Source organism: Podarcis liolepis, assembly GCF_965112155.1.
Source record: "Podarcis liolepis genome assembly, chromosome: 2".
In the NCBI taxonomy this organism is placed as follows: Eukaryota; Metazoa; Chordata; class Lepidosauria; order Squamata; family Lacertidae; genus Podarcis; species Podarcis liolepis.
In genome coordinates this window covers 2,033,415-2,061,360 of record NC_139555.1, presented here as the reverse complement: position 1 = coordinate 2,061,360, position 27,946 = coordinate 2,033,415, and the positions used below count along the sequence as shown (strand labels likewise).

At 44.3% G+C, this 27,946-nt stretch overlaps 2 protein-coding genes across 2 annotated transcripts in view; both read right to left on the bottom strand.

Annotated features, from left to right (window-relative positions):
* Positions 1–27,946, bottom strand: part of LOC310699149 (histone H2B 5-like) — a 960,349-nt gene that overhangs the window by 518,658 nt on the left and 413,745 nt on the right. The window lies entirely within an intron of this gene.
* The window catches only part of ENDOU (endonuclease, poly(U) specific), a 30,544-nt gene continuing 11,273 nt past the window's right edge, over positions 8,676–27,946 (bottom strand). Inside the window, exons 3-10 of the mRNA XM_083486740.1 lie at positions 26,646–26,780; positions 26,121–26,159; positions 25,664–25,829; positions 14,979–15,181; positions 13,843–13,956; positions 13,124–13,230; positions 11,268–11,410; positions 8,676–9,847 (exon numbers count right to left, since the gene is read on the bottom strand). Coding sequence (XP_083342866.1) covers positions 9,733–9,847; positions 11,268–11,410; positions 13,124–13,230; positions 13,843–13,956; positions 14,979–15,181; positions 25,664–25,829; positions 26,121–26,159; positions 26,646–26,780 — 1,022 coding nt within the window. The 3' untranslated portion in view covers positions 8,676–9,732. The remainder of the gene's footprint in view (positions 9,848–11,267; positions 11,411–13,123; positions 13,231–13,842; positions 13,957–14,978; positions 15,182–25,663; positions 25,830–26,120; positions 26,160–26,645; positions 26,781–27,946) is intronic.

The window sequence follows — 27,946 nt, the reverse complement described above, 5'->3', positions numbered from 1 at the left end:
CTGGGGTCCATGCTCAGGGCCTCAGGAGGGACTTCTCAGAAGTCTCTCAGCCCCACTCACCTCACAGAATGTTTGTTGTCGGGGAGGAAGAGAAAGGGGATTGTGAGCCGCTTTGAGACTCCTTCGGGTAGTGATAAAGTGGGATATCAAATCCAAACTACTACTACTACTACTACTATTCTTCTTCTTCTTCTTCTTCTTCTTCTTCTTCTTCTTCTTCTTCTTCTTCTGACAAAATCATTTTAAAGCACAGCTTAATTCAGGAGCAGATGTTGAGCTTTTCCTGCAAAAGCTCTCAGGTTCAACCCCCGGCATTTCCAGGGAACGCTGGGAACGTCTGAAACCCTGGAGAGATGCTGCCAGTCAGTGCAGACAGTACTGTGCTAGATCTCCCAATGGTTTCACGCAGGTTAAAGCAACTTCCTGAAAAGAGCACTTATTTTGAAAGAGAAAATATTACAAATAAGGGATTTTCCTTAATTCAAATACTCCCTTTAAAAAAATTGAAGAGAGAGAGAATCACACATATTTTTCTGGAACATTTCCATTTTCCTGGACCTTCACATTTGTAGCTCTGCAACTTTACTGTTGGGCTACCTCCTTGGGTCCTGCTCAGTTAAAGAGCGGGCTAGGCTACATTCTATGACATGTCCGCCAGTTCCCATGCTGTGGCCCACGAGTCTCCATCCTTGGGATGCTGAATACCTGACAGACATAGCAGATGCAGGAAGATATGGAGCAGCCAAAAGTCAGACAGGTCCCCTACTGTTGTGGGAGTGGGAATCTCCTGATTTGCAGCAGCTCAGATCAAACGGTTATAAGAGAATGCGCCGTGCCTCAGCACAGCAACCCACAGAAGAGAGAGGCTTTGGGGTCACCCCAAGCTTTTCTGTGGCCAGAGGGAATCAAAATGGGGACCTCTTGCAGTAGCCAAGCAGGTGCCATGCAGATGCTATTGGACTCCAACTCCCATCAGCCCCAGAGGTGATGGGAATTGTAGGCCAACCATATCTAGAAGGCACTGTAATGACTACCCCTGTCCTACACTGTGAACATATAATAGCAGAAAACTGACAGTCCGTCATCCTTTAATGGCATGCAGAATCCATAGCTTCAAGCAGCCGCTTTGTAGTAATGCCTCATGGGGTTGCCCTAAGCTACACTTAAGGGATTTTAATGGTTTTTCTTTTTTATAAAAAATATTGATTTAGAGAGGCTCCCTGCAACAAATTAGGAGACTGTCTGCCTTAAGGCACCTTTCAGCTATGACAACTCCCTCTCCTGGGGAGGGCACCAGCATCAGGAGGGCCACTTAAGGAAACGCAAAGGTGGTGAAGGTGCCTCTCAGATGAAATAACTTGGGGAGAATTGCTTCTCTTGCGCTGAGCCATTGTCTCATTAGCAGCCCCTTCTGCTGTTTTGGAGCTTGAGCGGGGAGGAGCCCACGGGGACCACTGGCCAACCGTCACCCAGATGCTCCCTTGCACAGTCATTAACCGAACAAAACGAAAAGGGGGCCCCACGGGGCCCTCGTGGGAGGGGCTGGCGTCACCATCTTAAATTCCCTGACTTTGCTGTGCTCAGGTGGGGCTCGAGGCTCTGGCAGCCCCTCTGAGATATAATGCTCCCCCTGTCAGATGCAGGCCTGGGGGAGCCCCACGTCATCTCTCCAGCTCTCCGTTGGCAACAGATGTCTGACAATCGGCTCGCCGGCCTCTGCACCTCCCTTTCTTCCCAGGCCGTTGCACAGGCCTTTGTTACACAGAAGTTTTGTTTTGTATTCCAACACCCACCACTGAATTGGATTTCCCCAAGGCCTTCTCCCTCCCTCTCCCTCTCTCTCTCTCTCTCTGTCCTTCAGCCCAGAATATGTTAACACCTAGCAGATGAATGGAAAATCAGAGTGAATGATAAGACAGAGCTGAGCTTTTTCTCTCCTGCTCTCAGGGAACACTGTAAAACAGAGCTTTCCAAACTGTGTGTCGTGTCACATTAGTGTGTCGGCTGCAGTGTGTAGGTGTGTCGCATGAACACTCCCTACACTGGAAAGGGGCTAGTTTAACCTCTAGTTTGCTAGTAAAACTGAAATATTGAGTTGTGAGATGATGCATGTCTAAAAAGTGTGTCGCCAACATGAAAAGTTTGGAAAGGATCTGTATAATACTATAATCTTCAGGCCGAGGCCCAAAGAAATTGTCAAAGGAAAAAACACCTGAAACAGCCATAAAATCTCCAACATTTGCCAGGGGAAAATAAGGATGTTTGCCATAGAGATTGCTGGGTGATGGGGGGGGGGAGAGACTGTTGAGCTTATCTGCTGGCGTGGAACATAGAAAACTCTCTTCCCCTGAAGCAGACCATTGCCCCACCTGGCTCACTCTTGCCTAAACTGACCAGCAGCATCTCTCGAGGGTTTTACACAGGGGTTATTCCTAGCCCTACCTGAAGATGCTGGGGATTTAACATGGGGCCTTCTGCATGCAAAGCAGGGGCTCCGACCCTGAGCTACACAGCCCTTCCCCATGGGCTTAGGGATTGCCAGCCCAACTGGAGGCTGTAGCGCAACAGGCTCTCTTATTCAGCCCAGAGGCTAAGATGATCCAATGAAGCCCTGCTCCAAGGCCGACAACGATTTGAGGGATGGCAGGTGACAACACAAAGCAGGGTTTTGATGGTTGCAGAATTCCTTTCTGGCAGAAACTCCCTGCCAAAGGAAGGCTCACAGCAACTTTTCTTTGATGGCTTTCAGATACCCCATAAATACAGCTTTGCTAAGAAGAGCCTTTTCCCACTGCCTATTCATCACTGGATCACATTCATTCAGTGTTATACCAGCTACACTGGCTCCCGGTGGAGTACAGGATCAGGTTTAAGGTGCTGGTTTTAACCTTTAAAACCCTATATGGTCTAGGACCCTAGTACTTATGGGACCACTTCTCCTCGTATGCCCCATGGAGGACATTATGGTCCACAAATGATAACACCTTGGAGGTCTGGGCAACAGATTTTGGTATAGTATTGAATATGATGTGTGGTTAAAACTGTGGAATGAAAATTTAAAATTTACAGATTGTGTGACATTAAAAGAAAATGTAATGAAAATGATGTACAGATGGTATTTGACACCGGTAAAATTGGCTAAAATCTATAGAATGAATAATAGAATGTGTTGGAAATGTAAAGAGAAGGATGGAGATTTTTATCACATGTGGTGGACATGTGACAAAATAAGACATTTTTGGGAGCTGATATATAATTAACTTTAAAAGATGTTCAAATATACTTTCCCCCCCAAAAAAACAGAAGCATTTCTGCTTGGGTTGATGGGGGAAGAAATTGCGAAAGCAGACCAAAAACAATTTTTGTATGCCAGGGTTGCGGCAAGAACTTCATTAGCCGAAAAGTGGAAATTACAGGGTATACCGACGATTGCGGAATGGCAGAAGAAAATGGTGGACTGTGCTGAACTGACAAAACTGACTTGCAGAGTCAGGAATCAGGAGAACACAAAATTCCAGAAAGACTGGAGTAAATTTATTGACTACGTTAATAATCATTGTAAAAGTTTGAAGACACTATCAGGACTGAAATTCTGACCTTAATTGAATTTTAAGCTGTATTTTAACTGATTGTTTGATCCCATGTTTTTAATGTATTATATATTCTGATGTTAGCTGCCCTGAGCCCAGTGCTGGCCAGGGAGGGCAAGGTATAAATAAAATTTATTATTATTTATTATTATTCAATTAGTGGAAGTTCAGTTCAGTTGATATATAACTGTGATAAATCAGCACTGAATACCCAGGATGAAGGAATTTGCCTGAATTAATAAATCCACAAGACGCAAAGAATAATTCTATTGCTAGGTCCATTATTGGCCTGAATCCAGCCATGTTCCCATCATTTGCTTATTTCTCAAATGCAGCAGTACTGCACCTGCTATGAACTCAGTCCTGAATGGCTCAAGTGTGCCTCTGAATGCCAGAAGCTGGAAACTGTAAGCGGTGAGACCTCTGTTGCGCTCAGGTCATGCTTTCAGGACTCCCATTGGCATCTTGCTGGCCACTGTGAGATCAAGAACCTGGACTAGAACTAGTTGGGTAACTGGACTGATTCTGTAGGCTCTTCTCATCTTATGTTCTACACATACATTTTGGCTCATGGGCACATCACACCATAGATTTTATGAACAACTTTTTAATCCAGTGTCACACTGAATTGGGAATGGTAACCTTAAACTTGTGCAAATGCAAAGTCATTTTCAAGTACACATATATGACCTTGGTGCAAAAAGGTGGCATTTCAGGAACTGTTGAGATTATGGGATAGGGTTAAGCACATAAAGGATTATAACATCATAAGAAAGCACCTGTTACATAGAGATAGAGAGAGAGAGAGAGAGAGAGAGAGAGAGAGAGAGAGAGAGAGAGACAACACTGAAAATTCCCTAGTCTGCAACTAATGTTCAGTGGATTTACTGAAAGAATGGTAGGTTTCAATAAAATGGCCAGATTTCTTTGAGCATGTCTTTTTATTATCTGAAACTACATTTGATTTTGATTAAAAAATAAATAACTTTTAAAAATAGTTCTTTAAAATGAATTTTGGCAGCAGCAGGTCACCCGGTCAGCTTCTAAGAGGTACAACAGCACAAACAAGCTTCTCCTTGGTGCTTTCACTGCACTGGGAAGCCCCCAACCTTGAATAAATTGAGGTTCCTATTAGATGGAGATGTTCAGCAGAGGGCAAATCCCACAAGGTAAACAGCAGTGGGGAGCAATCCAAATAAAAACTGGCCAACTGTGCTATGTGTGGTGTGCTGTGTCCCTTTTGGCCAGTTCACCCCCACCCCCTTCATGGCAGCTCAAGTGCTGTTAGCCGGGGGGGGGGGTCCATGGCCCTCCCCTTCTCACTCCACTAGGGAAGCCTATGCAGGCCACAGCTGTAACCTGGCTGCAGAGCCACTTGGAATAAACCAACTCTCCTGCCGAAGCCCTGTGGAGCCAGCCATAGGCTTCAATAAGCAAATGCATTTCTATAAATCAAGCCCTGGCATCTCTCTCTCTCTCTCTCTCTCTCTCTCTTGTCTGCAACTTCTCTCCTCCATCCCCCACCCCGCCCACCACAATGTTTGGGTGTCACCTGTGACCCCCTGGCAGATGGTGGAGGGAGGCCCGCCCCTTTGCTCAGAAACTGTTGCAGCTGAGCCATCTGTCAGGCCACGGATGTCCCAGCTCCCAGCGGCTCCCGCTTGAAGCTCAGCGTTCACTAGGCCCCTGTTCAAGCTGTATCTCCACCCTGGGACCTGGGGTTGCTGCTGCTGCTGCCGCCGCTCCTGAAACTACTGCTCCTTCTCACACTGGCTGAGGAAGGGGCAACAGGCAAAAGAGCTGTTGCAGAGCTGGCAACACTTTGGACTGTAGATGGGTTTGTCACCCTGAGCAACAGGTCTCAAGAATGCTGTTGCAAATCACTGGGTCTGCACCAATCGTCTGGCATGGTTAGCGTGTATTAACATGGAGGAAAGAGTTTCATAACTTAACAGCAACTGGAGGTTCAGTGTGGTGGCTAATCTCCAGCTGCAATGGGTTCTGCCATTCAAGGGATCATACAGACTGTTGTGCATTTATTTGGAGGTAAGCTCCCATTGAATGTGGTGATCAAGTTCAGTTGTAATGCTAAGCCATGGGGGTGAGCTGCAATGAATCTTGGATTCGTGCACTCCCACTTTCTCCCCTCTGCATGTGATGGGAGGACACTGAAATCTTTAAACGAACTACCATTTCCTATTACATCTGAATTCGGGGAAACTGTGGTTTAAAGTAACAGCTTAGTGCAGACAAGTTAGGTTCAAACCAATTTCATGTGAAGACTGGTAGCCTTGTTCATGGGCATGGTGGAATGCACTAGAGACCATTTGCTTGCAGAAAATCTATCTGCAACTGGGATCAACTCACCATAAACATCTGGCTTCTATCTCCAACACGGGGTTGGAGACCACCTGTTTCCAGTCAGCGGAACAGAGGGAGGAGGTGTCCATCCACTTTCCTCCAAGTTTTAGTCCTATTTCACATCTGGCCAAGAGCCATTAGAGGTAGAATGCTTTATTCCTGCCTGCTCCCTTCTCCCTGCAAAAATAAGGGTTGTGCCAGTGCTGTTCTTTTAGAAAAAGATGTGCTGGAACTCACCATGAACGCCTCCCTTGTTCTCTTATAATGGAAATGGTACCCACCTGAGAGGTGCTAGAACTGAGTTCCAGCAAGTTCTGGCTGAAACAAAGCCTGGTTTCTTCTCCTTTATAGGGTTATAGAAATAGATGTATAAAATCCATTCCTTGTGATTCTCTTTCTCTTTCTCTTTCTTTCTCTCTCATAACATTCTGCCACACTATCTTAGTAGGTCAGGAAATGCCAGTGTTGGAACCAGGAACTTTTGGCTCTCTGTAAAGTTGCCCCTTGGCTGAGCAACCTGATTGGAGCATCTACCTGGCAGTCAAGTACTCAGAGGTGTTTCATTGGTCCTGTCCATCCAGGCTGGCCATTGGGCTCTCTTGGACAAGCTTCCTTGTTTGCACTGGGAGACCATGCCTGAGCAAGAATAGTCTTGCTGGCTCTGGTGTGTTTCTAACTCTAACTTTGAGATTAGCTTGACTGTGACAGCCTTGCCATAGCAGCACAGCCAAGAAGCTAGATGGACTCAGCTGTGCACATGGAGGGCAGCTTAGTTCTCCCGTTGCTCCCATTGGTCAATGGACTGGGCAGTGTGGCTACTTATGTTCTGGCAAAAAAGGAAAAGAATGCATCAAAAGAGGACATTATGTTGCAGAAAAAATCCATCTCCTAATACAGATGCAAATTTAGAAAAATATTAGTGTAACGTCAATAGAAATGCAGCACATCTTGGCATAGTGGGGAAGACTATGACCAGGCAACCTGTGGGCTTGGTCCATCTGCTGCCCAAATTCTAAATGTTGATTGCTGGCTTCAAGGCCCCTCCTGCTCCCACTTACCCCCACATTAAGGTTCTTTGTCTTAATCTGGACATGGACTGCACAACCCTTCAAACAAGGCAGATTTGGGGGACCTGCAGCCTCCTTAATATTGTTGGAGTTACAACTCCCATCATCATCCCTGACCATTGACAATGGTGATGAGAGTTGATGGGAGTTGGTAGCCCCGCAACATCTGTAAGGCCACCTGTAAGGTTCTCCATCCCTTTAAAAAAGGATGCCTTGAGACAGTGGACTGTCCTCTGTAATGTTGTACACATGGCTACCCACAGTATGGGGGAGCATTAAAATAAGGAGTCAAGCAGTTTGGGAAGACAGCGCGCAGGGCTGGGTTTGGAAAAATGGCTTTGCCACTTGGTCCACGTTGGGCGAAAGACTGCTGCATTCTCCCCCACAGGTCCCACTAGACACTAGCTACCACATGGAATAGAAATGGGATCTCAGGCAATGAGAAGGAGTCCAGTATGACAGGAATTGATGGACAACAATTGATGGAGAGAGCAAATGGTTCTCCTACTGAAACATGGATGGGGAACCATGGCTCTCCAGATGTTGTTGGACTCCATCTCCCATCAGCCCTAGCCAGCATGGCCAATGATCAGGGGTGACAGTCCAGCAAGTTCTGAAGTGCCACATGTTCACTTTTCCTGGCCATGGGCAATTACCTCAGTGATGGTGGGGAGAGCAGACAGCAAAGGAGCTGAATTCAGGAACCAGGGGTGAGAGCGGGGCTGTGAGAAAGAAACTTCCCACACCTTTGCCTTTCTATACCCATCAAACTTGTCAGGCATTTTGCTCGTGGATACAGAACACCTTGAATGTGGAGTCCTTCAACCAAGGTCCATAGCAGGAAACAGTGTGCCTCAAGCGCCCCCAAGTGGCTGCAGGTCAGCCTGCTTTCATTTCTCCAGAGAACAAACAGCTTGCTGACGGACTGCAATGCTCACAAGTTTCAATATTTTCAGCTTAAGGGTATGTAATGGGAGTATTTGATATTATATCTGATTTCTTCATTTAAGATGTGACAGCTTTTTGCTAGTTAACATGCTGTGACATTTAATATTGGACCATTGGGAGAGTTTGAGATCTCAGATTTGATACCTACCAAAGTCAAATCAAACAGGCAACGACTACATCTCGAAAGTGCTCACATTTTGATTTGCCAGTGATGACTTGAAAGGGATGCCTTTCTGTTGGAATACTGCTGGGCAGACAAGATGGAGCAGAAGGTACTTGACTCCTTAGGCCAGAGGTGACTAACCCACAGTATGACCTCACTGGAAGCCCATTTATCAGCGGGGAAGAGGTCCAAACCAGTCAATTTTGGTGGCAATGACAGAATAAAAATAAAATAAAATAGATACAGTGTTTGGGGGGGGGCAGGGTGTGGAGCTGGTTGCCAGGGCTTGCTCAGAGTGTGACACTTTGGGAGCAAAGCCCCTGTGGCCCTGCTGCATCTTTCACTGCCTCACACCTGATATATAGGGCAGGAGGATGTGGCTTGGCCAAAATATCCTAATGGGGAGGCCTGATGGGCCTAATCCAGCCTGTGTGTTTGGAGGTTCCCCACTCTCCTCTGGAGCATTGTGGAAAATTTAATACATGATTACACCCAGTAACCTTAAGGGGGTAATTTATGCATCACCAGGAAAGGAAGACCACGAAATTTGCAGGCACTTGTTTATATGTAAAGTTGCAATTTTGGAAAGAACTACTTACAAAAATACAATACATCACACCATAATAGGAAAGGCTGTGACCAGGGGACCTGTGTGTCTGCCTGTTTGGTTCGCTCTCCAGGTAGTGACTATTGATTGTCACCTTCAAGGTCACCCTTTTTAGGGTCATTGGACCAGACAACCTCCTTCAAATAGTGGAATGTCTTCCGTCAACCTTTCAAATATTGTCTTTAAAGGAGGATACTTAACCACCCTAAGGTGTTCAGTGTTGCTTAGAGTGTTGCCACAAGAGCTAGATCAGCCTTCGAGGACCCAGTGACAGATCAGGGGGCTCACTAGAGTACTATTTGCCTGGAGGACACCATCAACCCTGGACCCACCCCTGCTGAGAAATGTTGCTAGCATTCTTGGCTCTAGTTTGGCTGCCTGTGAAATTTCTTGGGGGTAGGAACCTCCATTTTATACCAAATTTTGCCTTAGATAGAAGGATACGACTACCAGTGGTTCCTAGAGATGGTGGTGGTTTACTGCCTTCAGTGTCTCAAGTGACATGCCTTTAAATACCAGTTGCTGGGGATCAAAAATGTGGAGGGTGCCCCAGTGCATGTCCTCCCTGTGGGCTTTCCATGGGCACCTGGTTGGCAACTGTGAGAACAGGAGGCTGGACGAGATGGACCTCCAGTAAGGCTCCTCTTATGTTCTTATGTTGGTGGGATAGAAAAGTTTGTTTTTCCCCAGTTGTTGTTGATGGTGATTGTTTCACTTTCCATTTACATTCTCCAGGTGTTTTTTTGTGAATCCACCTTGGACTGTGCTTTAGGCAAAATGTGGAGTCACTTCTGGCAGAGTATTACTTGGAGCATGAATGGTGCTCACTGTCACAAGACCTGTTGCACACTCCATATGACTTAGGCAAACCAACAGACAAAAATGTACAATCGAAAGATGAGAGGCTATGTAGAGCAGCTCCCAGACAAATGCAGCTGCATCATGCAGACTGCACCTGGCCATTCAGGATGTTTTCATATTCAGGATCTTGTAGCATCATGGGGAAACCACATAAGCTGTGGCTATGTACTTTTTCCCATTTCCATAGGTGGATTTATCCCAGGTATAAGTCTGAATCCCCAGGTTGTAGCCCCCAATTTTCAGTTGACACCTGAAGAACAGAAGATTGACATTTAATAATCTTGCTACTCAAACCTTCAGCTCTTTCTTTTGAACCAGACCACAGTTCCAATCAGAGGTTCCACACTGGGAGAAAACTAGTTCTTATTCAAGTCAGCTTTGCATTGCCACCAAGACCCTTTCCCTCCCCCTTTCCCTCCCCCTTTCCCTCTCCCTTTCCCTTTCCCTCTCCCTCTCCCTCTCCCTCTCCCTCTCCCTTTCCCTCTCCCTTTCCCTCTCCCTCTCCCTTTCCCTCTCCCTTTCCCTCTTCCCTCTCCCTTTCCCTCTCCCTCTCCCTTTCCCTCTCCCTCTCCCTCTCCCTTTCCCTCCCTTTCCCCTTTCCCTCTCCCTTTCCCACAGACTGGTGCATGTGGAATCATCAGCCTTACAAAAAAACATCCAGATCACAACTCAACATATTTCCAAGACACGGATTGTCCTGGACTGTGTGAACATGAGCAGAACCAGTCATAAGATGGCTGCAACATCTACAAACAGTAAGTCAACTTATTGTGTTTGGGTGAACCTGTTCCATACCACTTTGAGGCTTTTCTTTTCCTTTCTCTATTTTTTACGATCAAGCAGCATATACATTTTATGAAATAAAATACTGTTCCTGAGCCACCTGCCTTTTCCTCTCTCTCAAATTTTATCTGCACCCTCCTCTTGACCATCTGTCATCTGAACTAACAAAGTATTTGGCTCTCCATTCCAAAGGCAGTAGACAAACCCCATGCTTGCTTTGCAGCCTGCACAGCAGGGACTAGATGCCACAGATACAATTAGTACAGCTGTGCAAAGGACCCCCAAAGCAGTTCAGACTTTGATCAGTGATCCTAATTAGGCCCTGATCCAATTAGGAACTGATTTGGGCCTTGAACTGAATTGGGGTATTTGCACAGTCCTAATGTCTAATTAAGGGATTTAAACTGTAATAAAATGTGGTTGGTGGTAAGGAGTGCAGGAAGAGGAAGAATAATAGCATTGTAGAGTTGGAAGGGACCACAAGAGTCCTCTAGTCCTACCCCCTGCAGTGCAGGAATCTTTCACCCAACGTGAGTCTTGAACCCACAACCCTGAGATTAAGAGTCTCATGCTTCACTGACTGAGGTATCAGTCTGGGCAGGAGACATGAAAAAAAATCATATATTGCTGATTTAGGAACTGTATCTTTAAGAACTTATTTTGCATTTATAGTAATGAATTAGGAACTGCAGCTTTAAGAGCTTGAGCTTGCTCTCCCCTCCTCCTCCCCTTTCCCTTTCCCTTGCATACTATGGCGGGTTTTGGGGGCACTCATTGTACTTGATGGTGAGTACCGGCACCCTTTTTTCTACAAAGAACACAGCACATTGGAGAGGTCTATAGACACAATAGTTATGTAAATGTCCTGTAAATGTCATTATACTCACACTTTTCCAGGCCTAGCAATGAAACACAGTGAATAGAGTCCAAATTCTAATTCAGGGCTGCTTCCAATAAAGGCTGTTCCAACCTCCTTGTAAAATCCATCCCAATTGAACTGCAGCCCCAACACATCTGGGTATGAGGTCCACTAAACCGGAAAATGAAAGCACCAGAAATTATTAAGGAGGATATTTAAAGACATTTGGGGGGGGGGAGAATTTTGCAATGTTAAGCTGTGAAAACTCCCCAATTCTGAGGATATGAGTATTTGTGTTGATGGTGGTATATAAGTGGTCTAGCATGCCGCACCTCCAATATTTGGCAGAAGAATACAGGTATACTTTTATGTAAGAGTTGAGGGGTTCATCTTATGGGTAAATGAGGCTAGATGATTGCAATGTGCTCTGCATGAGGTGCAGATAAAGTGGGTGGACGGACTGCTTTTAAAGGTAATTTGGAACTCACTTGGATGCTTGTGGGGGCACATGGTCTGAGCAGATAACATCTGTAATGTGTCTGCTGCATTGGTTACTTGTTTGTTTCCAGCCTAAAAAGCCCTAAACTATTTGGAACCAGGTTATTTGAAGGAGCTGGCACCACCAGGAAGGGCTGGGATTGTCCCCTGCCTGAAACCCTGTTGAGCCACAGCCAGTTGATGTAGACTGAGCTAAATGGACCAACTAAATGGACTCATGAGAAGGCTGCTTTCTCTGTTCCTATGGCCAACTGTACCCAGGTAAACCTGCCCAGGCCTTGAGATTGCCCTCAGAGGTCTTATGCACAGGTTGCCCATAGACTAGGTCAAGAGAGAGACAGCCTTTTTGGTGCTGATGGATCTACATCTTACTGCCTTGAGATGCAAAGCAGCCATATAATACTTTGGAAAAACTAAGTCAGAATACGTATTCCCTGTGCTCTGTTCCTCTTTACCTTCTCTTGGTGTTCAGAAAATAACAGATTGTGACCTTTCAAATGGGAGGCACCCTCTGAAATAGGTGTTCTAAGAACAGAGGTCCCCAACCTTTGGGGACTCAGGAACACATTGTAAATCTAGGGAATTGCCATGGGCACCACAACATGCCCATTTCACAGAAGAAAATTGCCAGTGCTCAGGACTCCCTCCTCGCAAAACACCTAACACTTTCCCCAAAAGAGTGTTATGAAGGCTTTTGTTTTAATTAACATAATAGGTTTGGACCTTGGTGGTCACTAGAGGAGATCCCTGAGGATATCCTGTTGCCCACAGGTGCGAAATTCAGGACCACAGCCTAAGAGAGTTCAGTTAAACGGCAAAATGCAGTTTACTTAATAGAGTGGTTTGAGCTTTGCTATAGGCAGCAGGTGAGTCTGGCACCCAGCATTTTCATTCCCCCTGAAAAATATGCTTCTTAGGGATCATCTCATTCTGTCACCCAACCCTAGGTGGCAGTGTAGGGCAGTATTTTGTGGAGAGGCACCTCCAAATGAAGCCCTTTGTTGTTTATTGCTATATATCAGGCACATGGCTGTTAGAGCAGGGAGACTAAGAACAGGCAGCAGAGGCTGGTTTACTGGGGCAACTGGGCACTGCCCCACCAACATTTGCTCCTTTCTGTGGCACTAAAATAAATTTTCTAAAATGCTTGATCTATGCGTGGTTCTGTTATTGTTTACATGGCTAAGTGTTAATTTGTACATAACTTATCACAAAGTAATAAAAATTAGTAAGAAAAAATGTTTGCAGTCATTGAGGTAGAAGTCTGTGTCTCATTTTAGCTGCTATGCAAAATTTATGGTTTTTTATTTTTTTTAATGGAACTTTCATTCTCCAAGATGCGTTCAAAGAGTCTGAAAGACTGTAGCCATCCCCAGGGATACTCACCGGACCATCATAGTTGTAGCTGAAATAGTTAATTATACCCTGCTTCTCCAGCAGATAAAAACGAATCCAGTTGTGGAATCCAGATACTTTTCCTTTCTTGACTTCCCCTAAAAAGTAAAGAACATTTTCCATTAATGACTAGTAAATCCTGCTGCCACTAAATATGGGCATTTTAAGTTTACTTCTGGGTGATGAGAACAACAAAAGGAAAATATGTATTTATCTGCATATATATATGCAGCAACAGGTGTTGTGGTCGGGCTGCACCGTTCAGCCAACCTGGTTGCAGAGGTGTGAAGTGGCAATGAAGTCAGTGCAGTGCAACTGGGCCAGCACACTGCCACTGCCTTGCCCCTCTTCTTCTCCATGCCAGTAAGCAGCAGCAGTGCAGCTGGAGGGAACCCAGGGGAGTGGTGCAAGCTGCCCTGCGGTCTAGTACTGTATATATTAATGCCAGTTTGAGTCTTCCTGTGCAAATGTTCATGTAGCCAAAACCACAGAGAAGGCTAGTAGATTCAAGTTAATGGTGCCACCCTGTTTCTAGACCTGACTGGCTACATGTTGTTGCGACATCATCATGTGCTTCTTAATTGTTTAGATAATTCAAAATAGAAACTTTCTCAAGTTTAAAAAATGGCGTCAAAAGAGCATCAGATGGGGCAAACAACGCTTGCAAATAAGTGGAGGTGGGTAATTGCATGAAACCTAATTGCATGTACCTATAAACACATGTTCAAAGCCACTGGAGTCATGCTCATCTTTGCCCCTGGAATAAAGGCCAAACCATATATCCTTTAGGTCAGCAACAAACTCTGCCTCTGTGCCATAACGATCTAGGAAAGAGATGGGGAGGGGAAGACAAAAGGCATTAATTTCTCACTCAAAAGAACCAAAATAAAATATCCCAAAGAAATCCTGTATCTCCCCTTTAATGTTCTGCATAGCTTGGGTGAAGCAATGGGGACCAGCTGTGCTTACTAATGATGTGACACTCGCAGAAAAAGTAGTGTTTGAATGAAAGTCAGACTTTGCACTAAAATGTTTAAACTGTCATGACTTCAACCCCAAGAATCTTGGGGTTCCCAGCACTAGAGAGATTTCCTTTAAAACAACAACAACCCAAAAATGAAAACTACAATATCAAGGAAAGAGAGGGATATACAGTGAGAGAATAGGTACAGGAGGGTTTTGGGCAATGATGTTGCACTCATCATCCAACAGGCACTGCCACTACCCACCCCAGCACACAAGCACACCTTAGATAAAAACAGCAGCCACATAAAATAGCAGGAAAAAGCTCTCCAAAATATATTAAGAATTATTTATTTATTTCTTTTTATTTATTTATTTTTTATATCTCCCTTCATCCATAGACCTTAGGGCAGTTCACAACATAGAAATACAAGATAAAAACACAAAATACGTAATAAAAACAATTGCAACCAACAAATCTCCCTCCCCTCCCACAAACACATTTAAAAGGATGTCAATCAGCCAAAGGCCTGGTTGAAGAGGAACATTTGTGCCTGGTGCCTAAAGGTGTATAAGGAAGGAGCCAGGTGAGCCTCCCTGGGGAGAACATTCCACAAATTTAAAAGGCCTTGGGAAAAATGTCTTTAGCTGGAAAGGGCCTCTCTGGGGAGGGAACCCCATAACTCAGGTGCTACTACCAAAAAGGCCCTTAAATTCAGTTGCATAGGTCAGGCGTATCCAACTCCAGAAATTTGGACTATAATACCCATAAGCCCCAGGTAGCATGGGCCATGGTCTGGGCTGATGGGAGTGGTAGTCAACAACACCTGGAGGGACCATAGTGGCTATGCTGGCAGAGACCTTATTATGAAGAAAGACTTACGTTTGTTGTGCAGGAATTTGTAAAGCACTTTCATCACCTCAGTCTTCATGACCTCACTCAGGAAGTTATCCTGCTCCTTCAGTTGCTCAGCAGTGAATTCTTCCCCTGTCCCTACACTTTTATGGTAATTATCCAGCAGCTTAATGAAACTAGCATAAGTCGGCTTGGAGAAGAGCTTCTCCTGGTTGACGTAGCTGAAGAGCCTGCACACACACAAACAAAAATACCTGCTATGAAGATGGTCTTTTTTGTTCTTACAGGGTCCCCAGCTAAACACTCTGCTGAGGTTAGGAGCTGAAGCACACAGAAATAGAATGTTTCCTATTAAAATGCCTGGACTGTACTACTGTACACACAACTGAACGGTGCCTTGTATTAAAAAGAAACAAGTTTCTAATCCTACAAATCTAGCATGCGGGGAGTGTCATGGACTGGCTGGATGTAGAGGAATGGTGAGAGAAACCAGCTGGGGAATCCCAAAGTGAAGAAGGCCAGGTGGTGGTGCGACAATGATGAGTGGGCAGATGGAGAAGAGGGAGGAGACTGGGAAGAGGACAAGAACCATGCACTGCTTCTATTCACTGGAAAGAATCCTAGAAGAGAAATGAAAATTTAGCATGGGTGTGCCTTTGAGGCATCTGTCTAATTTAAAAGGAAATGAGAATTTCCCTCTTCCAGTATAGTTCAGCAATAACATTGGATGTAACTTAATGTCTCCAGTCACTGAGGTCTGTCACTCAATCATTAGGAAATGAAATTGAAGATGAAATTTCAGATAGAACTTTGGTGAAATATTAAAATCTAAATGCAAAATTTCACATTTATGGTGAAATATTTTTATTACAGGAAGTAAATCTTAAAGTCTTGTTGGTTTAACCATGTATTTTGCACAGTTCTTTTGTGCCCCTTAAGACTTTCTCCCAGGAAAGTGAGCATAGGATTGCAGTTTAAGGGTTCTATCCTCTGCTCGAGATCCACCATCTGATGGGATGCAGATTCAGTAAGAACTCCTTTGATACAGGGGGAACTTTAGATATGCAACCAAAATGAAATTTGTCATTTTGCAATCCTATGTATGCTGATCTGGGATAATGCCTCAATGAACACTGTGGCACTTCCAAGTAAAAATGGATAGGATTAAGCTGCATGCTAGGAAAATTTGCTTGAGATTTCAGTAATCGGTATTACTCATGTGTATGTTATAGCATTAAAGAAAATAGGAAGGCTGATACCCGACATTCAAAAAAGTATAATTGTTTTTTGGCTGTAACTCAACTCTTGCTTCCAAAGTAGTGATGCACAAAAGCCCAGTAAAAGGAATAGTTTCCCCTTAAAAATTGTAAATTGAATATCCACTTGAACTGAATTTTTTAGATTTTGGATGTCCACATGCAAATTTTAAAGTTGAGAATCTCAATGAGTATTCCCACCTTTGCTTTAAGCACTGGAATGTTAAATAGGTGGATTCCACCTCCCTCCTTTAAAACCTGTTTCCCGTAGCTGAGATGCAACCAGTTGAGCATCATCTACATTTACTTTTCTGTGTTGCTGCTGCTGCTTGGCAGGCAGGCAGGTCACTCAGGTCACTTAGATGAAAACTGTGGGGAGAGCGAGCAATCAGGAGAGAGAGAGAGAGCTGCAGCTGTGGGATGCAACTGCTTAAAAGTGCAACTCAAGAGCTCAGCATCTTTCCACTTCCTGCTAACCCGGAGGCACGCCCTGCAGGTAGGAGAGGTGGGTCCAATAGGATGGGATGGGAGTTGGGAATTGGCAGAGAGGAAGGTGGTTGAAATAAATGTTTTTATGGGCTACTTTGATGCGGGTTTTTGTTGTTGTTTTTTGCTGGTTTTAGCAAAAGGCTTTATTTATTGAGATACTCAAAAAGACAGAATTTAATAATCTTGCTAATTGTTAAACTGTAAGGCACTTTTTTAAAAAAGTACATTGCAAACTAGGGGTGTTGGGATTGCAGACTGGGGGTTTCGGACACTCAAAGGGATTCTTCCAGCGTGGTGTGTGGTGAGGAGGGAAGGCTGCTCTGGTTATCCAAACTGAACGTAGTAATAATTTGCCTGCATTTTACAAAGCACTTCAGGGCAGTTCAGACGCTTCCTTCCAGAAAGCTCCCCTGCCCGTGAAATCTTCCTAACAGCCTTGTGAGGGGGGCTCGTTCCTATGTTTGTAGCAAATGGTTTTGGAAGCAGGTGGCAGTTTACGAAGATGCTGGCTTTGTTTGATCATTTGTATTTTGTTGCCAATAACACTTTCTTGGTCTGCATTAATTTTCTTGCCCTTACTGGCAGTGGCGGTGGCAGTGGTGGGGGTGGGCAGGGGATTTACGTATTTCTATGGGGGAAAGATAAAATCATTTAGTGATGATGACAAAGCAGGCTTGAAAATAAATATTAGCTTGGCAGGTTCAAACTTTTTAGCTTTGTTTACTAAGTGCAAGGAAAATATGCAGGCGAAATTGGATAGCTCATTACGCCAGGGATGGAGAATCTTTCATCAGCCCTCCCCGGCGTGGCTAGGAACAGCTGGAGTTGTGTTGTAGTTCAGTAACATCCAGGGGCAGGGGGCACAGCATTCCCCACGCCTGCTCTTGGTCATTAGAATGCTTGCCCCATTCAAAATTGTTTAGCATTAATTGCGGCTGTTGGTTTTTTTACTGGAAGTGAAAAACGAAGTAAAGTGCCTTTTCTTGGGGAAACCCCATTTTTTATGTCAGAAGGGTAGCCTTTCCCTTTTAACATTTCCCACGGACTTCCTCTTAGTCTACTCACGGAGGTAACAAGCGACAGCTGCAGTGGCAATTTGGGGCGGGGCCAGCCCTCCAAAGAATGAAATGGTGCAGCATTCCCTACTTTTTGGGAAAGATTTGCATGAGTTCTCCTGCACCATTTACAGGGAAGTGCTTTCCTTGACAGAAATGAAAACATCAGACCTTGAAAATAATCACATTGTGTGGGCATGAATGGACTAGAGTGAGGCAGTGTTCTTTCACCACCAGCAGCACCTATTTCAGAAGCTGTGACTTTGCAAAGTGAAAAAGGTTCACCCCCAGTGCAAGCAGTGTGGTGTAGTGGTTAGAGTCTGTAGGTCTAGGACTGGGGAGACCCAGGTTCAAATCCCCACTCAGCCAAGCTGTTCATTGGGTTTTACTGTCCTATACATGCCTAAACTTAAGTCCCACTGTGCTCTCTGTACAACCTGTTTTGCCGTGGCTGGTTACAACCTTCCAAATGCCACAAATTGCAAAAATAGCCAAATAAATTCTCTACAAAAAATTGTAATAGAAAGTGCTGCTGCATATGGAGTGAGGGATAGCCATTCTGGTTTTGCGCCCGTAACCTCAGGATCCAGGAGTCATGTGGCAAATAGCTTTTCTATCCTACAGTGGACCCGCTGCCAGACATGGGGCCTTGCAACTTGCCTCGGGAAATGTGGTAGCTTAAAAAAAGTAGTAGTATTTTACTTGGGGGGGGGGTGGATCTGAAATGCAGACCCATCCTGCCCCTGGAAAGAAAAGTCAGGTGGCCTCCTTGATAAGGAGAGGGTCTCTTTAGCTTTTTGAACACTGTGAGATCACATCTCTTGCTCTGGGTTAATTTCATAGAATCATAGGCTGTTGCAGCTTTCAACTTGTCTCCACTGCCCTGCTCATAATTGTGAAGAATATTCTTACGTTATGAATGGCGCTACAGCTCTGATTCTATATCAACAGGGCAATGGCAGTTGCAATCGAGAGTTCTTTTCTAGGATTGGAGGGGCAAGGAAACTCTGGACCTGTTGGGTTAATGACTGTGCTGCTCCACATAAAGGCATGCATCTAAAGCAGGGTCAGCAAACTTTTTCATCAGGGGGCCAGTCCCTCAGACTATATTTTTTGGGGGGAAATGAATGAATGAATTCCTATGCCCCACAAATAACCCAGAGATGCATTTTAAATAAAAGGACGCATTCTACTCATGTAAAAACATGCTGACTGTCCACGGGCCAGATTGAGAAGGTGATTGGGCCAGATCCGGCCTCCAGGCCTTAGTTTGCCTACTCATGAGCTAAGGGGCTAGCCTTCTACTTGCCACTGTATCACTCCTTCCCAAGACAGGAATGCCATGTCATGAGCTACTAGTCTCTTGACTCCTGCGTGGGGTGGCCCCAGTTCCATCCTGCCCTAGCAAGCTGAGAGCAGGAGACCTGCATGCCCCTGGTCTCCCAAGAGATCAAGTTGTTTTGTTGCTGTGGCATCTTAAGGATGGACCCTGGCAAAGCCTGTCTCCTTAACCTCTGACAGCCTTGCAGAAAGTTCCCTTGAGTGACTAGCCCTGAAACGCTTATTGCTGGCCCAGAGGCCCATTTTTACCACATGTCATTTTTGTCTGGTGCACCCAGAGTTTCCCCTTCAAATGCACTATACTCATGGCAATTTACTCCCAAAGGTTTGAAACTGGCTTAAAAACTACCTTTTTGACAGGTTAAAAATGACAAGTTCCCTTTACAGTTTGTGACCAAGGTCACAGCATTCCTCTCACACAGCTCTTTTAAGATGGCGCTTTTTCAAAAGCAGGAGTAGGGAATCTTATGCCTGGGACAGTGGGGGTACAGATCTGGCCCTTGAGGCCTCTCTGTGTGGCCCTTGGGACTTCCTCCAGGCCACTCCCTCCATGAATGATTGTGCCTGGCTGCAATTTCTCCTTGAAATGTGATAATGCCTCTTGTTTCCTGGGTGTGTGTGTGAGTAGTTTAAAATAATGTGATGATGATGAAGAATTTATTTTTTGGTAGGCCGAGGAAGAAGCTTTAGACCATTTCCTGAATGAATCGACGCAGGGGGGTGGGGCAGAATGTCTTTTCTCCATGGCTTCCACCAGATCATCTTTGAGTACCAGCCGTTGGTTGACAAGATCTTGGAATGTATGGATCCTGTGCTGCAGGAAATGATGGAAAGGTAACTGGGAAGCTGCTTCCCCGTCAATGTAGACAATACTGAGCTGGGTTCTTATTCAGTTCAGCCCAGTCTTCAAAACTATGAGGACTAGCATGTTTGAGAGTTTTCTACAAGCAAGCGGTGTATAAATACCATGAAATGCACAAACGGAACCCTGCCTTTCAGGGAAAGGGCCATGGCTAAGGGGAGAGCACCTTAAGTACACACAGAAGGCCCCAGGTTCAGTCCCTAATGGCATCTCCCAGTTGGTGCTTATAATATCCCCTGCCTGAAACCCTGCAGAGCTGTTGTGCTGTCAGTCAGTGCATACACTACTGAGCTAGATGGACCTGGTGGTCTAATGGTAAAATAAATAAATAAATAAAATAAAATAAATCACATTAGTTTCTCCTTCCCACTCTGGCCCTGCCCACCACTGGCATGTGGCCCCCAGAATGTGGCCCAGAATGACATGGCTTCTCATTGGCACACCCTTCTTCCCTCTGAGCTGCCTACTGACTGGCTCTTAATTGTTACCAAACCACCAGCACCACCAGCGCAGAACTTTGCCCTTCTCATATGGTCATGGTGGTGTTTTATTTGCCTTGTTTTCTTGTGAAGCTCCAGCGCCGTGGTAGAAGATGACAGATGGATTGCGGTCCTTCATGAGCTGCTGGAGAGGAAAGCCAACTCTGTGTACTACCAAGAGGATGTGAACTATGCATTGCTGATGATGGCAGAGTGTGGGATGGTCTGAGCTGCAGAAGCCCTCCTGCGTGGTGGGGCATTCGTCCATTGTAGGGCAAAAGCCCAGTCCATGTGTGTGAATCAGTATGGTGCAGTAACACCCTGTGCAACAATCCCACGAATGTCATCCCATGCGTGACCAACATCCGTGTCCACAACTGACTGGTGCGTATGGCGTGAAGGCCTCAGAGATTGGATAAACCCCTTGGTAGATCAGTGGTCTTCTTGGTCCACCCTTGAAGTCAGATGGCCGCCTCCGCAGAGCTGCTCAGGTCTATGAGGAGATACTTTTTCAACATGATCGGAAGCAGGAGGGCCTTGACTTTTCCGTCGATCGGCCAGGGTGTTGCACCCTATCTTAATCCCTAAACCTTTGCTGCTAATGTTTTTGTTTTCTTCTTTATATAATTTTTGATAAAATGCTGCAAATTTCTTCCTTGTTTCTTTAGAGCTTTGTATAAGTATGTTCCTTTTAATTCTAATAGCCTTAACCCTCTGTTTATCCCACCTTTTCCTTAAGTATTTTGCTAACTTCTTATTTGATCTTATTGAAGTTCTCTGAAACTCATTTTTAATAATATTATCTCCCTTCCAAACCTTGAACCAATATAATTCATCTAGTTCTTGTTCTAATTTTCTTAATTGCCCCTGTCTATTCCTTTGAGTAATTTGCTGGTGCTGTTGTAATATTTCAATTTCTTTAATTTTTTCCTGCCTCCCTGAATACCATCCTTTCTTAATAGTCTTCTCTTTCATTATACATTGACCTCTTATTACAGCTTTAAATGCATCCCACACGATCGAGATCTCCCCCGCACCGTTATTTTCTTTAAAATACCAATTACATTGTTTTCTAATACATGCCCTATCATAGTCTTTAGCCATTGCTATATTGTTATACCACCATCTTCTACTTTGTCCTTCCTCCTCTAATCCCAGCTCTACCAACAGTGGGGCATGATCTGAGATCCATATTCCCAAAGTCTGTGTATCCTTAACAACAAGTTCATTACTATCTTTAGTTAACACATAATCTATATATATGTATGTCTTTTATCTATTCGAAAAAAGGTGTGTTTTGTACTAGGGTTCCCCAGATTAAACACATCTTTTAATCCCCATTTTGTTAACTTAAATGATTGCTCCGTCTTAAACTCCAATTGAAATCGCCAGTCACAATAGTTTCCCCTTCCGTATATGCCTCTAATCTAAAGTTTTCCTTATAATTTTTTTCTGTCCTTTATTTGGGCAGTATATATTGGCTATTGTGAAAATTTTCTTCATTATTTTATTTTTTATAAATACGTATCTACCGTCATTGTGGGACGCCGGTGGCACTGTGGGTAAAACCTCAGCACCTAGGACATGCCGATCGCATGGTTGGCGGTTCGAATTCCCACGGCGGGGTGAGCTCCCATCTTTCGGTCCCAGCTCCTGCCCACCTAGCAGTTTGAAAGCACTCTTAAATGCAAGTAGATAAATAGGTACCGCTTTATAGCGGGAAGGTAAATGGTGTTTCCGTGTGCTGCACTGGTGCTGGCTCGCTAGAGCGGCTTCGTCACGCTGGCCACGTGACCCGGAAGTGTCTGCGGACAGCGCTGGCTCCCGGCCTCTAGAGTGAGATGAGCGCACAACCCTAGAGTTGGACACGACTGGCCCATATGGGCAGGGGTACCTTTACCTGTCATTATCCTTCTTCCAATTCAAGACCTCTAGCCTCAGATTTCTATTACATAATAGAGCAACCACTCTGGTCTTATTGCTTTAGATTCTATTTTTAAACCCCAATGCTGGGAAGGCAACAGAGGTTTGTTGTTTACTTTGTCTCTGTGTGTTTCCTGCAAACATAATATATCTACCTTCATTTTCTTCGTCAATTCCATTATCTTATATGCTTAGTATTAGAAGTCAGCCCATTAACATTTAGCGATAAAATCTTTAAGGTGCTGTCCATTATCCCTTTCAATGTTTATTTTTTTGAATTCGTCCGTGCACATATTCTTTACCTACATTTATGATTCCTTCATGCCCCTCCCCCTTCCCTCCTGAGACTCTTGTAGAGATCTTAAAGATCTCTGTCTCATGGCAACCTTGGGAGACCACGTTTCACCCCCTCTTCTCTCAGAGCGTTATAACGTCAACAAACGAAAAGCAAAATTATATTTACGGGTAGCCTACTTTGCATACCCCTGTTTTACACCTTACTGCTCCCCCCCCCATCCTCTTCGTCTTCTCTTTCCCCTGCGCTGGGGATTCCTGGGATAATTCCCCCTCTTCTTCTTCCGATTCCTCCTCCTCACTTGCTTGTTCTTGTTCAGTCTGTTCTGCAGGCCAACCCCCAAGTCCACTAACATTTTCTTTGCTTCTTTTGGGTCCCTAGCTGAGTATTTTTTTTCATCTTTAAATGCCACCAGTGTTGCAGGGTAGGCGCAAGTGAAAAGGATTTTCACTTTAAATAAAGCTTCTGCAAACTGTTGTAACTGCCATCTATCTTGGAGTGTCTCCTGAGAAAAGTCCTGGTGCACTATCACTTTTCTTTCTTTAAACTGCAAGTCTTCTGCTGAAGAGCTTTATAAATCTGGTCTCTCTTTCTCTCTCTAGCGAATGCAACAATTACCTCTCTAGAGGCTCCAACCATCCTTCTCGGTGTAAACAGCCAATGTACTCTCTCTATTTCTTCCTGTTCAATCGCAATTCCTTGCTCTCTAAGCCAGCTCAGGAGTACCTTTTCCAAGTCCTTGTTCGGGATCTCTTCTAATATACCGGCAAATTTTAAGTTTCTTCTGCGTTGTCTGTCATTCATCTGGGCAATTCTCTTAGTCAGGGCTTCTATTTTATTTGCATTTGCTTCGGCCACTTATCTGCTGTTTTTGTGACTTTTCCAACAGCTGCCGGCATTCGTCTCATCTCTGCTTTTAACTCATGCATATCAGCCCGTATGTTAGCTTCTGAACATTGAATCATCTCCCCCAACTCCTTCACTGACTTCACCATTTTGTTACGCCCTTTCAAACACCAAAGAATTATTTCTCCCCTCCGTCAGATCTCAGAGCCAACTCCTAGGCCAATTAACCGCTATGAAGAAAGCTCTACTATCAGTTGGCTTTTCATTAATCTTATTTTACTTTAGCTTTTAATTAGAAAGCTCCAAGAGTGAAGCGGGTGTGCATCTATCCTGTCCGGCGCATGTGTGGTCTCTCCTATTCCAACTTTCTAACTCCTTTTTTATTTCATTCCAGGCCTTTATATAATTATCCTTCTAGAGATTGATGTTTTTCATAGTAATCCAAATTCCCAGATATCTGGCTTTGTTAGTCACTTTTAATCCTGTCTTTTTCCAGCTCTGCTTTTTCTTGTGCATCCAAATTTTTCACCATAAGTTTTGTTTTTTTCTTTTTACATTACATAGATTCTGTCTGGCCCTGGATATTTTCCGACCTTAGATTTTGCCGTCACGTCCTTTATTTCACTAATGTTTATGGGGGCATTAAAATATTTTTGTTCTTCTTCTGTTATCAATAGTAATGTATTCTTGGTCAGGAATTCTGTTTTAGTTTCATCCTTCTCTTTATATAAAATTTTATAGTAATTTATGAAACGCTCCTTAATTTTTTCTGGATTGTTTAACATTTCTAATATTTATTTTCAAGTGGCATCTGCTTTGTCATAGTCACTAAATGAATTTATGACATTAATCTTTTCCCCATAGAAATACGTAAATCCCCTCCCCGCCCCCGCCACTGCCACCGCCACTGCCAGTAAGGGCAAGAAAATTAACGCAGACCAAGAAAGTGTTATTGGCAGCAAAATACAAATGATCAAACAAAGCCAGCATCTTCGTAAACTGCCACCTGCTTCCAAAACCATTTGCTACAAACATAGGAACGAGCCCCCCTCACAAGGCTGTTAGGAAGATTTCACGGGCAGGGGAGCTTTCTGGAAGGAAGCGTCTGAACCGCCCTGAAGTGCTTTGTAAAATGCAGGCAAATTATTACTACGTTCAGTTTGGATAACCAGAGCAGCCTTCATGCTGGAAGAATCCCTTTGAGTGTCCGAAACCCCCAGTCTGCAATCCCAACACCCCTAGTTTGCAATGTACTTTTTTAAAAAAGTGCCTTACAGTTTAACAATTAGCGAGATTATTAAATTCTGTCTTTTTGAGTATCTCAATAAATAAAGCCTTTTGCTAAAACCAGCAAAAAACAAAATGAAAAACCCACATCAAAGTAGCCCATAAAAACATTTATTTCAACCACCTTCCTCTCTGCCAATTCCCAACTCCCATCCCATCCTATTGGACCCACGTCTCCTACCTGCAGGGCGTGCTTCCGGGTTAGCAGGAAGTGGAAAGATGCTGAGCTCTTGAGTTGCACTTTTAAGCAGTTGCATCCCACAGCTGCAGCTCTCTCTCTCTCTCTCTTGATTGCTCTCTCTCTCTCTCTCTCTCTCTCTTTTCATCCATCTGCAGGCTGGAGATTTTCTTTTAAACTGCTGCAGGACCAAGCGGCCACCAGGGGGCAGACTTCCCAAGTGGAAGACAAGATACATCCACTCAATTGAACTAGAATAATTATTTTTAATCTGCTCTTTACAAACATTAAATGCACGCAGGCTTCATCTCCATCACTGGAGTTGCAGCTGCTTAAGTCTAGCTTGATAGGGTTTTATCAGAGCTCCTGCCACAAGTTATTTCAGTGCCAGCCTTGCAAATGTGTAACGCTAACATTGAATGGTCTTGGGGCACCTGCAGGGTGCTTTTTGTGGTCTGGGAAAGGGTGGACATGGCAGACAAGAACAGTCTATCTTTGAATACCAAAGAATGAGCTGCAACTGGAGAATACAGCTGTGCTCAGGGCCTGCTTGGGGTTTTCACTTTGGGGGCATCTGGTTGACCGCTGTGAGCACAGGATGCTGGAGTAGAGGCGGGCCACTGGCCTGATCCAGTAGCCAGAGACTTAATGCTTTTTAAAAACAGGGCACCTTCATGCATCAAGTCTGTGTTGAAACTCACGGTTCTGGTGACTGGTCCTTGTTCTCCTGGTTCTTTGAAGCTAAGTGTTGCTTGTTAAGGGTGATATCAGCCTCCCCAGCTCTGTTAATGTCGCTTTGGTAAAGCTGCTCAGATGTTTGTTGCAATTCTTCATTGGTGATTGCATCATCACTACTGGAGAATTCCCCTGTGGGAGAGACAGACATTCGAGTGTAAGGACAACCTTCTGGATCAGCCCAATGACCCATCTAGTCCAGAACCAGGTGCCTGTGGGAAGCTTGCATGCAGGGCCTGAGCAAGGCAGCACTTTCCCCTCCTGTGGTTCCCAGCAACTGGTGTTCAGAAGATGCTGCCACCTCAGTTCCTCCACAGTAGCAACCAACAACTCTCACCAGCGAACCAACTCACCACCTGCTCCTGGTTTGTTATTCTACATGTCACAAACAATGCATGTCTAAAAAGCAGTTCAAGTACTCACCATCAAATACTGTGCCCGTTTCTTTGCCATCTGCATTAGCTGATAAAAGAAAGGAGAAATGATTGTACACAAACCATATCAAGGCCCCTTGACCAGTGCAAAATGAAACTGTTTTTGAGAAATGTCTTGACTCTTAAGGGCATCTTGGTGATAGTAATATATTTTAAAAAGAAAATGTTGTGTTTTAATTGTTGCAACACACCCCAGGACCTTAGGGTGAAGGGTGGATAATCAGTTGTAAGGATGGTGGTGATGATGATAGGCTAACATCAAGAACCAAAACCCATTAGTCAAGGGTTGTTGTTTTATACCCCACCTTTCCCCCTGACCAGACAGGTATAAACCTTTTCCATTTATGTATATAGATGTTTCTGTCATACCAAACTGGACCAGACCTAAGGCTTACCTAGTTCACCATCTGTTTCCCACAGAGGAGGTCAACCAGATGGCTTTAGGAAGACAACTTAAGCAGGGAATGACCACAGGAGAACTTTAGTAACATTAGCGTCCAGAGTTTTCACTCACCTTGATGGCAATGGCTGTGGTAGTCTTCACAACAGTTCTGGTGTCGTTCACATTTGCTGTTGCAGTGGCAAACATCTTTTGGATTGTATTTTTCATTACATCGCCCTTTGCAGGAATCAGGGGGGCCATACAAAGCTGAAATTAAGGTTGGAATCTGTGGATTAGCAGATTGCAGTCAAAGTGAAAGTGGGCATATGCAGAAAGGGGTGAAGTGTCACTGTATAGGTTAGGAGGGCTAGTAGAGGACAACCTTAAACTGTTTCAGAAACATTTGTTTGCTGCAAGAAGTGATGGGTCCCTTAGAATATACAGGGGATGCTACTGGCTAGCTTAATCCATACAAAAAGGAAGCTGCCAGATCAGATAATTTGTGCATTGTCTACTCTGATGGCTCTCCAGTACCTCAGGTGTGGGTACATTTCAAATCACCTGCAGCCTCACATTTTTAACCTGGAGATGCCAGAGATTGAACCCAGAGCATTCAGAATACAAACATATGCTGCAGCCTTGAGCTATCATCCCTTCTCAGCTCCTTAATTATGCTGGGACTGGCTAAAGTTGTGAGTATGAAGGAAGGGCACTCTGTACTTAGAGACACTCTTACCAATAACATAATTGCATTACTGTTTCCTTCAAGAAGCTGGGAGAAGCAAGGTCACCAAATAGATACATTTTTGAGTGAGTGCCGTGAACTCCACTCATTATGGTCCCTCCCACCTTCCTTGGGGGCGTGGGTGCAGGTGTTTGGTTTGGTTTGTTCTTCTTGTTTTTATTATGTATTTTGTGTTTTTATCTTGCATTTTTATGCTGTGAACCGCCCTGAGAGCTATGCATGGAAGGCAGCATACGAATGTAATAAATGATGATACATAATTAAGATGCCTCTGGATCCAATGCTGTGCTGCAGGGAAAGGACAAGCGCCTCTTGAAATGTAAATACTGTGAACTCTTTCTCCATAAAACTCAGGTGTAACTGTGTATGAATAAACCATATTTCATAAAAACACTAGCCTCTGTTTTCCCATGTTTTTTCCAAGGAAACACAAAACCTGGTTATGTGCCAAGACACCTGGAATCTCTATTTCTCAGCAGAGATTCGTGAGTAGCAATACTTTAGCAGCATCTTTGAATTGTGTCAACCTCACTTTACCTGTTTCCCTCCTACAAGCTGACTCACCTCTATTTTATTTTATTTTAAATAATGTTTATTAAAGTTTCACGAACAATAAAAAGTTTCAAAATTTAAACATAAGAAAAACTACAAAAATAGAAAAATACACCTCTATTTTATCCTATGCCAG